The 14,666-nt window shown below is 40.8% G+C and overlaps 1 protein-coding gene across 1 annotated transcript; it reads left to right on the forward strand.

The window, feature by feature from the left end:
* Window positions 1-1,509: 1,509 nt before the first annotated feature.
* On the forward strand, window positions 1,510-7,987 carry rps21 (ribosomal protein S21). Its single transcript, XM_014134277.2, has 6 exons — window positions 1,510-1,598; window positions 3,941-4,022; window positions 4,920-4,983; window positions 5,199-5,270; window positions 6,695-6,750; window positions 7,927-7,987. The coding sequence occupies exons 2-6, from the start codon at window positions 3,973-3,975 to the stop codon at window positions 7,934-7,936; spliced, it is 252 nt and encodes an 83-aa protein (XP_013989752.1). The 5' UTR covers window positions 1,510-1,598; window positions 3,941-3,972; the 3' UTR covers window positions 7,937-7,987.
* The last annotated feature ends 6,679 nt before the right edge of the window (window positions 7,988-14,666 follow it).

Raw genomic sequence — 14,666 nt, forward strand, 5'->3', positions numbered from 1 at the left:
AGGAAACCTCACTGGCCCCCTGGAATTACACGTAAGTAGTTTATAGACCAGGGTTTATAGACCCCCCCCACAGTAATAGTAAAAGTAGCAGCAGTTGTTGATATTTGTTGTTGACGCTGATTCCTTAGTCTTTGATTGCTTCTCTTTCAGATCTGACAAGAATGACAACAGGATACCAGCAGTCATCAGGAATGCCACCTGCTCGGATTGTATGGTCAAGGGACTGAAGGCAGTGCCGATTCAATACGAGATGGATGTTTTTCACAGAAAACAATGTGGAGATATTTTTGTTTTTTGTAAGTGTCCTTGCACGGTTAATATAGGATGCACCTGTGTGAAAGAGAATAAGTGTCAGAGCATTTCTGCTAAATGTCTTTCTGAGTAGAAGAGTGTATAGGCCTACTGTGTAGTGGACATCCCCCAAATGAACCCTATTCCCTACATAGTGCACTACTTTAGACCAGAGCCCTATGGCACCCTATTCCCTATATAGTGCACTACTTTAGACCAGAGCCCTATGGCACCCTATTCCCTATATAGTGCACTACTTTAGACCAGAGCCCTATGGCACCCTATTCCCTTCATAGTGCACTACTTTAGACCAGAGCCCTATGGCACCCTATTCCCTTCATAGTGCACTACTTTAGACCAGAGCCCTATGGCACCCTATTCCCTACATAGTGCACTACTTTAGACCAGATAACCAATTACTGCTGTAATATGTGCTGTAGTAAGTAGATATATTACTATGATCTATTATTACTCTAGATTTACTCTACCTCCTTCATTGACCTGTGATATGTGATTGTCTTACCTACCTTAGTTGAATGCACCGACAGTAGGTGGCTCTGGATAAGAGAGTCTGATAAATGACTCACTACTGTAGTGGCTCTGGATAAGAGAGTCTGCTAAATGACTCTCTACTGTAGTGGCTCTGGATCAGAGAGTCTGCTAAATGACTCTCTACTGTAGTGGCTCTGGATCAGAGAGTCTGCTAAATGACTCACTACTGTAGTGGCTCTGGATCAGAGAGTCTGTTAAATGACTCACTACTGTAGTGACTCTGGATCAGAGAGTCTGTTAAATGACTCACTGCTGTAGTGGCTCTGGATCAGAGAGTCTGCTAAATGACTCACTACTGTAGTGACTCTGGATGTAATGAATACCTATGTATTCCATGTCTTTTTGTCTTTCTTGTCAATTGTTTTCTTCATATTGAAGGTGAAGGAAAAAAATCTGCTTATTGCATATTTGATTGATTGTATTCATAAATATATGTCTAACAATATTATGTATTTTTCAACAACTGAATGGTTATATACCTAATAAAATATTACACCTGTTATACTTGTTTATCGAATCTGTATCAAAACGGATAGACACTTGAGATGTTCATGCTTATTATGAGACCTGTATTACTCTATCTATCTGATTCCCTCTATTCAGTATTTCTATGGCATCGAATTTTAAAAAAGGAACATTTTATACGTTTTTTTTTAAGCGCCCATAGGAAGTAATTGCTTGCGACACCAGTCGAACTCGTTTTAACTTCCGGTAGCTATACTCCTCCCTTTCCTATCAGCCATTTGTGATAAACGGTGAGAGAGAGAATTTTCTCTTGTTGTACAAATACGAAAATACTGTACTATTAGCAACTATGGATGTCGATTTCGTGAAATAATATTTTGCTAATCAACTCCGCTAACAGGAGGACTTTGTTTGGTTTGAAAGCTGACGTTATTTATACATTTTCTGGTAAAATACAGGCTGCATTGCTACCGCTGTTTGCCGCATGCTGGAGCCGTCGGCGTCAACGCAGATTTCACATGGCTTCGTAGTCAACTAGTAGAAAACATCCCCTCTCAACTAGAGATTTTTCGGGGGAAAACGGGGTCTTATTACATTCTTACTATAATTCGAGCAGTGTTGTTTTTGTTTTTCCTAACTCCTGCAAACTGCTAGTAATTTTCAGACTAGCAAATGTAGCTAGCAATTTGTAGGGTGTGAGATGTCACTTCCTTAAGTTATAAAAATACATTTTACCAAGACAAATTATTCTGAATCCTTCAGTGGTGTCTCTAACATATCTAAAAAGTCAGATTTCGGAAGCTAATATTTCCGATAATAAACACTGAGCTCTGTTATTGCTTTCTCACGGCAACCTTTTTAGGATTTTACATGTTATGGTGGTCGGTCTGTTTCCGATGTGTCGCACAATTAGCATTACGAGCTGAGTTCATGTAAAAGAGAGAGTTTGCAGTACGTTCAGTGCTCCGTTGACCATTCAGAGATACGTTTTGTTCTGGAGAGAAATCTTAGAGAGAAAAAAGTTTTATTGGTCACATACACATGGTTAGCAGATGTTAATGTGAGTGTAGCGAAATGCTGGTGCTTCTAGTTCCGATCATCCAGTAATATCTAACAAGTCATCTAACAAATTCACAACTACCTTATACACACAAATGTAAAGGAATGAATAAGAATATGTACATATAAATATATGGATGAGCGATGGCCGTGCAGCATAGGCAAGATGCAGCAGATGGTATAGAGTACAGTATATACATGAGATGAGTAATGTAGAGTATGTAAACATTATATAAAGTGGCGTTATTTAAAGTGACTAGTGATACCTTTTAAGTCCATTTATTAAAGTGGCCAGAGATTTGAGTGTTTGTTGACAGCAGCCACTCTACGTTAGTGATGGCTGTTTAACAGTCTGATGGCCTTGAGATAGAAGCTGTTTTTCAGTCTCTCTGTCCCAGCTTTGATGCACCTGTACTGACCTCACCTTCTGGATGTTAGTGGGGTGAACAGGCAGTGGCTCGGGTGGTTGTTGTCCTTGAGGATCTTTTTGGCCTTCCTGTGACATCGGGTGGTGTAGGTGTCCTGGAGGGCAGGTAGTTTGCCCCCGGTGATGCGTTGGGCAGACCACACTACCCTCTGGAGAGCCTTACGGTTGAGGGCGATACAGCCCGACAGGACGCTCTCGATTGTGCATCTGTAAAACAGGAGTTTCGTAATATAAAACGCGTATACTAAAATATGAAAACGCTACAAAAATGACGAGTTAAACAGTGAGCCTGTCAATTAGCGTTCATTCTCACACAGCGACCAGCTGACCAATGCTGTTTTTCCACCAAAAAAACTTCTCTGGACTCCATTCTTTGTCACGTTAATTTCGTCATTCCTACAAGGGTAGAAACTCCCAATAATTTTAAAATGGATTATGATAGAGACATGCAATTTGGACCATTTGGTTTTCATAGATGAGTATATTTTATTTAACAAGGCAAGACAGTTAAGGACAAATTCTTATTTACAATGACTTTCTACACCGGCCTAACCCAGACAACGCTCGGCCAATTGCACACCGCCCTATGGGATTCCCAGTCACGGCCGGATGTGATACAGCCTGGATTCGAACCAGATACTGTAGTGACGCCTTTTGCACTGAGATGCAGTGCCTTAGACCACTGCGCCACTCGGGAACAATTTTATATATATATATATATTAAATCGACTTTCAAAGCACTGGTGGTACCTTTTTAGATTTCTGTCACCTAAAGCAGAACCGTGTAAGCTCAGCTAGTACGCACATATTTTCATCTTGTGCAACATGCATGAGGAGATCGAAATCTGAACGTACTACCACTGCTTTCAAACGTTTACGTAGTTAAACGTTCCTGTCTCACATTCCTACCTGCAAAAGGACCAACCACACGGACAACCGGTAAAAAAAACAACGTTATTTTAAACAGCATTCTGACTTGTAGAAGTCGCGAGAGGAAACTTTTTTTTCCTGATCCAAAAATGCTCATTTATGTCCGACCAACAACATAATTAAATTATATGTCTGGTTTCCGGGGTACGATACACTGAAATTGTGTGAGAGACTAGCATGCTTAATGTTTTATGAATCATTCTCTGCTACTCACAGATCGAGTTGACCGATCATCACCCAAAATCAGAATGCAGAACGACGCTGGTGAATTCGTGGACCTGTACGTCCCACGTAAATGGTGAGTACCCAGAGTGCCCTTGTATTATGGAAGCCTGTGGTAGCTAACTAACAAGCCCGGAAACCCGCCGTTGATTTTCATTGAATTGTACATCAGGCATAAAATGAGGATTTGGATCAGGAAAGTTTCCTCTACAAGCCAGAATGCAGAAATAAAGTATTATTATTATTTCCCCCCCCCCCCCTTTTTCTCCCCAATTTCGTGGTATCCAATTGGTAGTTACAGTCCCATCGCTGCAACTCCCGTACGGACTCAGGAGAGGCGATGGGACAGGAACATCCCTGCCGGCCTAACCCGGACAACGCTGGGCCAGTTTTGCGCCGCCCCCATGTGTCTCCCGGTCACGACCGGCTGCGACAGAGCCTGGACTCAAACCAGAATCTCTAGTGACACAGCTAGCAACTGCGATGCAGTGCCTTAGACCACTGCACCACTCGGGAGGCCTGATTTAAAAAAAAATATATATATATATATATTTTAATATACTTTTACAGTTGTCTGTTGGCCCTTTTGGCGGTAGGAATTTAAGATGGTATATCCAAACGTATTTATGCCCGACGTTAAATCCAATGAAATTCAACGTCGGGTCTCCTGACAACTAACCTGCTTGTTAGCTGGCTCTTCTCTTATGTATTCGTTGTTCTTGAGGGTTTTAAACCAGGTATCTGTAAGCACCGTGTGACAACTTGGTGTATAAAAGAGGCCTTATTAAATACATTTGCTTAAAGTGTACTTTTTCATCCTGAACGGTATGCTCTCTGCAGTAGCTAATGCGTTAGAATGAATAATGCCTTACAGTTTGTGATGATATGATTGGTTTTAATATGTATCGCTAGCAAACTTTACAGTGGCGATGAAAATATACCCTTCTAATTCCATTTTTACCTCGTCTTTTAGTTCCGCGAGCAACAGGATCATCGGAGCCAAGGACCACGCCTCCATCCAGATCAACATTGCTGAGGTAACATCACTGAATGACAAAACTATTTCCAGGCTAACTCTTCTTAAACATTCCAAAACGTTGCGTCTTGCTGAACGCCCCCCTTTGGGCCGATTTTGGGTCGCTGCCTGTACTGTCTTCATTGATCTGCTGTGTTAACCTAACGCTCATTACTCATTATTACTGTAAGATCTCATTGTACTGATTCCATTTCCCTTTGTGTTTTCTTATTGCAGGTTGACAAGGCAACCGGTCGCTTCAATGGCCAGTTCAAGACCTACGCTATCTGCGGTGCCATCCGTAGAATGGTACGTTTCCTCTTTCTCCAAGGCTACGGTTGTTCATTTCTGCTAGAGGAGTCTGGAATTTCTGTTTATTCCCTCCTGATTCCCAGAGTTCCCCTAACCAGGATTTCTGGAATACCTGGGAGTTTGGGGAAAGTTACCATCATTTTGCAACGCTACAAGGCGATGCTGCAGGCCGTTGATCTGTTAGTGGCCTGTTCTCTCCTGTCGTGTCTAGCAGAGAACTGAGATGGTTTGAGGCCCTGTTCTCTCCAGTAGTCTGTCAGAGAACTGAGATGGTTTGAGGCCCTGTTCTCTCCTGTAGTGTCTATCAGAGAACTGAGATGGTTTGAGGCCCTGTTCTCTCCTGTAGTGTCTAGCAGAGAACTGAGATGGTTTGAGGCCCTGTTCTCTCCAGTAGTCTGTCAGAGAACTGAGATGGTTTGAGGCCCTGTTCTCTCCTGTAGTCTCTATCAGAGAACTGAGATGGTTTGAGGCCCTGTTCTCTCCAGTAGTCTGTCAGAGAACTGAGATGGTTTGAGGCCCTGTTCTCTCCAGTAGTCTGTCAGAGAACTGAGATGATTTGAGGCCCTGTTCTCTCCTGTAGTGTCTAGCAGAGAACTGAGATGGTTTGAGGCCCTGTTCTCTCCAGTAGTCTATCAGAGAACTGAGATGGTTTGAGGCCCTGTTCTCTCCTGTAGTGTTTATCAGAGAACTGAGATCGTTTGAGGCCCTGTTCTCTCCTGTAGTGTCTAGTCGAGAACTGAGATGGTTTGAGGCCCTGTTCTCTCCTGTAGTCGGTCAGAGAACTGAGATGGTTTGAGGCCCTGTTCTCTCCTGTAGTCGGTCAGAGAACTGAGATGGTTTGAGGCCCTGTTCTCTCCTGTAGTCTGTCAGAGAACTGAGATGGATTGAGGCCCTGATGTTTCTTAAAAAGCAAGACTATAGGCAAACCTCAGACAATACTTCCACTGGCAACAACTGTAACTGTGATCGTAGCATCCAGGTTCATATGACTGAGACTGAACTATCCTTCCGCAGTCTTGATTTTTCTATGTTCTGATCACATCCCTGTTACGAGATGTGACATTGTAGTTACTCCACAATACTAACCTCAATGACAGTGAAAAGAAGCCTGTCCATAATAAAAACAGATTCCAGATATCCTGTTTTGCAATAAGGCACTAAAGTTAAACTACAACAAACGTGTCAAATAAATATAACTTTATGTCCTGAATACAGGGTCAGTGTTATGAGATGTGAGGCGTGTAGAAAGTGAATGAATCAGTGTAGATTCTGGAGAGGAAGCCACTTAAAGACAACTGAAATGGCATCATTAGATATTGTGCGTTTATCTTTGTCATAGTGCTATGAGAAGTGTGTGTGTGTGTGTGTGTGTGTGTGAAGGGTAAACTGTCTTAACGGAACCTCCCGTCCTGTACCTGCAGGGCGAGGCTGACGACTCCCTCCTGAGGCTGGCGAAGACCGACAGCATCGTGTCAAAGTAAGTTCTGGTTGCATCCCAAATGGCATACTTATCCACTGCCCTTTTACCCGAGCCCTATACACCTGCCAATTGTTGACCTGTCCTAGTCTTAAACGCAGGAACGAGCCTCCCTTGATCTGAGAACATGGGTTACTGCAAAAGTACTTAACCCCTCAGTCGACTGGAAATGGTATTAGTCTTTTAACAAAATCACATTTATTTATAAAGTCCTTACATCAGCTGATATCTCAAAGTGCTGTACAGAAACCCAGCCTAAAACCCCAAACAGCAAGCAATGCAGGTGTAGAAGCATGGTGGCTAGGAAAAACTCAATTGAAAGCCAAAACCTAGGAAGAAACCTAGAGAGGAACCAGGCTATGAGGGGTGGCCAGTCCTCTTCTGGCTGTGCCGGGTGGAGATTATAACAGAACATGGCCAAGATGTTCATAAATGACCAGCAGGTTCAGATAATAGTAATCACAGTGAACTGGTCAGGGTTCCATAGCCGCAGGCAGAGGAAGAGGGAATGAGTCCTTATTCATCTGTCAGCTCTGTTCAGTGAGGGGAAAAGGCTGCTTCATGCTAATGGAAATCTGATCATCTGTTTAAATTAAAACAACCTTTATTTATTACCTTTTATTAAACTAGGCAAGTCAGTTAAGAACAAATTCTTATTTTCAATCACAGCCTACCAGGGAACAGTGGGTTAACTGCCTTATTCAGGGGCAGAACATGATTGGATTAAAAACTTTTTCCACTGTTAAAACAGCCCAATCAGGGAGGATGGATGTTTCCTGTTTCTGGCGATCCCTTAAGTTTATTTTTATCGCTAACACACTTGTTTTGTTCTAGTCAACTCTTCATCAGGTGTGATGCTAGGTTCCCCAGGATTTGTGGAAACATTGTTCTGAAGTAACTGAATGTTACTTGGCCGTAGGTCTTCCTATTTATGGCCGTAGGTCTTCCTATTTATGGCCGTAGGTTGTTATCGGTATCTTACTGGTGCCATAAATACCTAAACTAATATCGGTCTGGATCTACAAATATATATATATATTTTTTGTGAATAGTTCACTGATGTTGATCAACATCATCCTGGCTACCTGTTTGTCATTATGTGTCTACTACAACGCTACCAAATGTAACATTACCCCCTTTTGATGTGTTCTAATGAGTTCTCTCTCTTCCTTACAGGAACTTCTAGTCTGGGACATTGCAGCTCTGGAATCTCTTTGTAAAAAAATAAAAACATGTACAAAAAAAAAAATGAATTTGTTTCAAGTGGCATCATTAGTACTTTAGTTTTGAGACTGGGATGGACGACTCCAGTCCTCGGCGGCCTAAAGTGGTGTCTTTTTGCATTCCGAACTGAAGATCGTGATTGAGTGAGTCCGGTGTATAAATTGGGACGGGGGAAAATTGTGACACCAATCAGGCCCTTCGAGGACTGGAGTTGCCCATCCTTGGTCTCCTTGATTTGTTTTTGTTCTGGATCCTCATTAGTTCCTGCCAAGGCAGCAGCTACTCTTCCTGGGGTTTATTATGGATCCACATTAGTTCCTGCCAAGGCAGCAGCTACTCTTCCTGGGGTTTATTATGGATCCCCATTAGTTCCTGCCAAGGCAGCAGCTACTCTTCCTGGGGTTTATTATGGATCCCCATTAGTTCCTGCAAAGGCAGCAGCTACTCTTCCTGGGGTTTATTATGGATCCCCATTAGTTCCTGCCAAGGCAGCAGCTACTATTCCTGGGGTTTATTATGGATCCCCATTAGTTCCTGCCAAGGCAGCAGCTACTCTTCCTGGGGTTTATTATGGATCCCCATTAGTTCCTACCAAGGCAGCAGCTACTCTTCCTGGGGTTTATTATGGATCCACATTAGTTCCTGCCAAGGCAGCGGCTACTCTTCCTGGGGTTTATTATGGATCCCAATTAGTTCCTGCCAAGGCCAATAAAAGGCCTCTTTAAAATGTGCTGTTTTGTCACACAACACAATGCCACAGATGTATCAAGTTTTGATGGAGCGTGCAATTGGCATGCTGACTGTAGGAATGTCCACCAGCGCTGTTTCCAGAGAACTGAATGTTAATTTCTCTACCATAAGCCGCCTCAATCGTCGTTTTAGAGAATTTGGTAGTATGTCCAACCAGCCTCACAACCGCGAACCCATTTAACGATGCCAGCCCAGGACCTACACATTCGGTTTCTTCACCAGCGGGATTGTCTAAGACACGCCACCCAGGCAGCTGGTAAAACTGGGAGGTTTGCACTGAATAATATCTTTCAGAAACTGTCTCAGAGAAACTCATCTGCGATCTCATCGTCCTTACCAGGGTCTTGACCTGACTGCAGTTCTGCGTCGTAACCGACTTCAGTGAGAAAATGCTCACCTTCGATGGCCACTGACACGCTGGAGAAGTGTGCTCTTCGCAGATGAATCACAGTTTCAACTGTACCGGGTAGATGTCGCCATGTGGGCAAGCGGTTTTCTGATGTCAACGTTGTGAACAGAGTGCCTGCCCAATGGGCACAATTCCTGGAAGTTGAAAAAATGTCCCAGTTCTCCCATTCAGCATGTTTGGGATGCTCTGGATTGACAGCGTGTTAGTTTCCGCTAATATCCAGAAACTTCGCACAGCTATTGAATAGGAGTGGGACAACATTCCACAGGCCACAATCAACAGCCTGATCAACTCTATGTGAAGGAGATGTGTCGCGCTGCGTGAGGCGAATGGTGGTCACCAGATACTGACTGGTTTTCTGATCCACGCCCCTACCAAGCTAAGTGACCAACGGATGCAAATCTGTATTCCCAGTCATGTGAAATCCATAAATTGGGGCCCAATGAATTTGTTTCAATTGACTGATTTCCTTATATGAACTGTAACTCAGTCAAATCTTTGAAATTGTTGCATGATTACGTATATATTTTTGTTCACTGTAATTCATTCCCAAGGCCAGACCCAGTTTGAGGGTTATCCATCTGTGATGATAAATAAAAAATGACCAGCTCTCACTTGGGTAAAGTTGTAATTGAAGCTTTGTTGTTATTTTACTTCGTAGCAACATGTCCTAACAGACTAAACACTGACGCCTTTCAACCGAAAAGATCTGATCTATTTTTGGTTCCAACCAAACACCTCGTTTGTTTACACGAGCAAAAGGGTTGTTTTTCATTTCGCCACATTTCAAAAACGGCGCATCTCGAGATTTCATCTGTCAAATAAGAGTAGAGCACATTCCCAAATATTTCTTTCTACAGCTTCTTGCAGATAATCTCATGCTTTATAGGACCCTTATTATCTCATACCTTTCATGTCCTACAGTATATTAATAAACAAAGTAACTCGTACATGTTTTTTTTGTGTGTGTCGGCTGCAGAATAAAGTGGTACATGTTCTGCTAAATATGTGACCAATACATTTTGATTTTGATTTGTATGCAATAAAATTGTTTGATTAAAACGTTCACAAGCTTTGCAAGAATAACGATTTCGCTTAAATATTCTTGGCGTGTAATCGTTACCCCAAACGGTTGCAAAACATACAATTTTGCAACGAAAACTAGCGTTTTTTTTATTGGACAGGTTCAGCAAACAGGGAGGGACCTATCTGAATGTAACGTTTGAACATGTGGTACTGACTCGTCCATGGATTGATGTTTCAACATTGAAGAGAAGAGTGAAGAGTTCAGCGTTTGACTAGCCACCTGCGACAGTTACAAACCTACTAGAGTTTTATTATTGTTATTAGATGTTATTTGTTTGATATGTTTTTGTATTTTTTTAATTGCAGAAAAATCTGTATGAACATACAAGAAGTATACAAACACACAATGATAACATATGCTAGGGTGTACAATAAATTACTGATTATATAAAGACCTTAAATACACACTTATTGATTGTTTTAACAGCTTTCTTATTAGAAGAATGTAGAATGGTCTTAATGTATTGCTAGAATTCCTTATAAAAAACACGGAAGAGTGTTTTTTTTTATTAGTGAATTTACATTTATGAATATAATATTGTTTTTCTGTATCCTTTTTATAGTTTTAAGGAAACCGAGCAACACATTCTCCCATACAACATATATATTTTTTTAAAGTCATCAAGAATATTAACAATTATAAAACTATGAATATCTTTCCATAATTTCTTTACATGTTGACAAATGCCAAAATAAAGGCAGAAGTGTTTCTGGATGCTCAACACAACAAGTACAGTTAATGTTAATGTCTTTTTAAAGTGTCTTCAGGTAACGATTCGCAGGGTAATACTCATGGATCATTCTGAAAGAGACTGTCTTTGACCTTGTTAACAACCAGGTATTTGTGTGGTAATAACCAGACTTTTTATCCAACAGATATTATTGACAAATGTATTCCAGTAAGTTGTGAGGTAAGGAATGGATACAATATCCCATTGAAATAAAGCACGTATAGATCTGTTGTTCTGAGGGAGCGATGAGAGTCATAGGCGTCGTAAGGATTGGACCACGGCGCAGCGGGTAAAGTGCTCATCTTCTTAATTTATTAAAGAAAACACTTAAACAAAATAAACAAACTACGATAACAGTTCCATAAGGCTCCCAGGCTATACAGAAAATAACCACCCACAAAACACAAGTGAAACAAACCTCAACTAAATATGGCCTCCAATTAGAGGTAATGACAACCAGCTACCTCTAATTGGAGGTCCTACCAAAAACCCAACATAGAAATAGAAAACTAAATTTAAACAGAAATAGAAAACATAGAACCTAAACCAAAAACACAGAAACACACAAAACAAACACCCCTGCCACGCCCTGACCAAACTACAATGACAAATAACCCCTTTTATTGGTCAGGACGTGACAAGGAGAGAAACATATTTTCCCTATTTTCCTTAATCCCAACTGGATTAAGCGAGGGTCGGTCAAGCAGGTGAGGTCTGGTTACACCTCCTAAATAACATGAGAGTTCCAGATGGAATAGCATCAAAGGCGACCTCTCTCTGTGTAACAGGGATATTGTAACAAGATTTTTTTTTAAATCCTCATAATTGAGTAACAATCCTTCTACATTAACCTGGGATAGGATTAAGTAATCCTTCTAACCCCCACCCTCCCCCTCCAAAAAAGATATAGATGTACTATTGTAAAGTGGTTGTTCCACTGGATATCATAAGGTGAATGTACCAATCTGTAAATCGCTCTGGATAAGAGTGTCTGCTAAATGACGTAAATGTAAATGTAAATGTTAAAAAGTTGACTCGCCAGCAGGATATGATTATTGAACCAGTAATTAGAAAATAAAGACTTGATTCTATACAAAATATGCGTATTGTTCCAAATTAAATACCTATGCGGAGAAAAAAAAAAGGTTATATATTAACGACCACGCTAAGAATACTTTTTGTCGGAACCTTATCGATGTTATAGTTACTATAGTTACAAAGTAACATAAAATTGAAGTCACCAAAACGGGAGAAGATATAATGAGGGATGAAATGTAAAATTGACGTTGGATTCTTTAAGAAATGTTTATCCCAATTTACCTTTAAAAGTATTATTCAAAGTAGGAAAATAAAAAAAATTTAAATAAAAATGTTGACCACCATATTCATATGTGTTCATAACGACAGATTTCCTAATATAATGTGTACGACTTTTCCAGATGAAGTGGAAAAGCACCTGGTCTACCGTTTTACCTATTCTGTTGTCAAGATGTAGGGACTAGGTTGTCTGGAGATACCTTCAGCCTTTAGAACGCAATATTCGACCTTTCAAGGATAAATCCCTCTGCAACCAATGGTTCAACTTCTTGTTTTGTGTTTTATTTCAATAATAGTTATGAAATGTAATGAGCATCTTTCCTGTTGATCCTTAGATATGGTAATCCCAAGGTATGGAACTTCTTCCTTGACTGCTCTAGGAATCTGGTCAACATCTTTCAGAAAGAGGGTGGTGTCATCTGCAAGCTGACTGACGATAATATCTCTGTCAGTAATAGAGATCCCTTCTTATTAGAACATCATGGTTATTAGAACATCATAGTTATTAGAACATCTAGAACATCATGGTAATTAGAACAACATTTGATACAGAATGTACAAAAACAGACAGAGAAATATAAACAATTATTGGTCAGTCTATGTCATGGAAAGAGCAGGTGTTCTTAATATTTTGTACACTCAGTGTATACTGCGATGACCCTCCCACTCCGTCTCCTGAATTCTTTCTCTTTGCTCTTGTTTTCCTTAATAGGATGTCGGTGGGTGGAGGGTCGTCAGAGAAATGGGACATACCTGGGCTCAGGTGTGCCCCAGGGAGAAATACACCTCTTCCCCACTCTCTCCATGCAGACACACTGTTGGATTTTGGTCGTGGCCGTTTTGTTTGTGCTTTGGCACCTCTCAACACCCTTCATTATCACCATTTATGCACGCAACCCCTCACTTACACTACATACACCATGGTTAATTGTATTTACTTTACTTCAGTTAATAAATATATTTTGGTTATTCCTTGATCTCTACGTTGTCTCCCTTTTTTTGTTAACGGGCTTCTTGCCGGTTTGTGAGAATATCGTCGTGAATATTTCCTCAGAATAAGCAGCATGTAATTGTGATAGAGTTCGGAGCTGAAGCGACCACTAGATGGAGGTATCAAACAACCAAATAAGAGGCACTCTACCAGTTATAGAAAACCTCTTAACAATTCTCCATTTATGCCTGTTGGTTTGGAGAGTTTTTAAATAGAACATCCGTTCTGTATGGAGAAGACTAAGTTCAAGATGAGCCTCCTCTACGTAAACGATTCATCTGCTGTATATATTATATATTCTGTATTAAATGTCATCCAGTCTTTTCTATCCGATTTATATCGATTTTCAGATTTTTTGTTTGTTCTTCCTTGATCATGTGACATATAAAGTTGTTCTTGAAATAGAAGCAGTGTGTGTGTGTGTGTGTGTGTGTGTGTGTGTGTGTGTGTGTGTGTGTGTGTGTGTGTGTGTGTGTGTGTGTGTGTGTGTGTGTGTGTGTGTGTGTGTGTGTGTGTGTGTGTGTGTGTGTGTGTGTGTGTAAAATACAATTGAAAGAATGACCGTGTTTAGTTAGTCTCCCGACAGGCTTCTTTCCAAATCTCATTGACTCGACTAGTGTTAAGGGAATCCCAGAGTCATAATTGCTATTTTAACCATCCTGAACAGCTGTTTGAGGCTCTTTCTTATGGTGTGGCCTAATTAACGTTCAGGTTGTGTTAAAAATAATAGACAGTCATCACTGTAAACACAGACCTTGACATGGTCCCCACGGCTAATAGCAGACTGTTTTTAAAGACTGCTTTAAATTCTCTCTCTCTCTCTCTCTCTCTCTCTCTCTCTCTCTCTCTCTCTCTTCTCTCTCTCTCTCTCTCTCTCTCTCTGTCTCTCTCTCTCTCTCTGTCTCTCTCTCTCTCTCTCTCTCTCTCTCTCTCTCTCTCTCTCTCTCTCTCTCTCTCTCTCTCTCTCTCTCTCTCTCTCTCAGTTCAATTGAATTCAAGGGGCTTTATTGGCATGGGAACAAATGTTAACATTGCCAAAGCAAGTAAAATGGATGAAGAAAAGTGAAATAAACAATATAAAGTGAGCAGTAAATATTACACTCACACAAGTTCCAAAAGAATAAAGAAATTGCAAATGTCATATTATGTCTATGTACAGTGTTATAGTGATGTGCAAATAGTTAAAATATAAAAGGGGAAATAAATAAATATGGGTTGTATTTACAATGGTCTGGTTGACCTTTTTCTTGTGGCAACAGGTCACAAATCTTGCTGCTGTGATGGCACACTGGTATTTCACCCAATAGATATGGGAGTTTATCAAAATTTGTTTTCGAATTCTTTGTGGGTCTGCGTAATCCGAGGTTAGGAAGTGCAGCTCAGTTTCCACCTCATTTTGTGGGCAGTG

The sequence above is a fragment of the Salmo salar genome, chromosome ssa13, assembly GCF_905237065.1.
Source record: "Salmo salar chromosome ssa13, Ssal_v3.1, whole genome shotgun sequence".
NCBI classification, from domain to species: domain Eukaryota; kingdom Metazoa; phylum Chordata; class Actinopteri; order Salmoniformes; family Salmonidae; genus Salmo; species Salmo salar.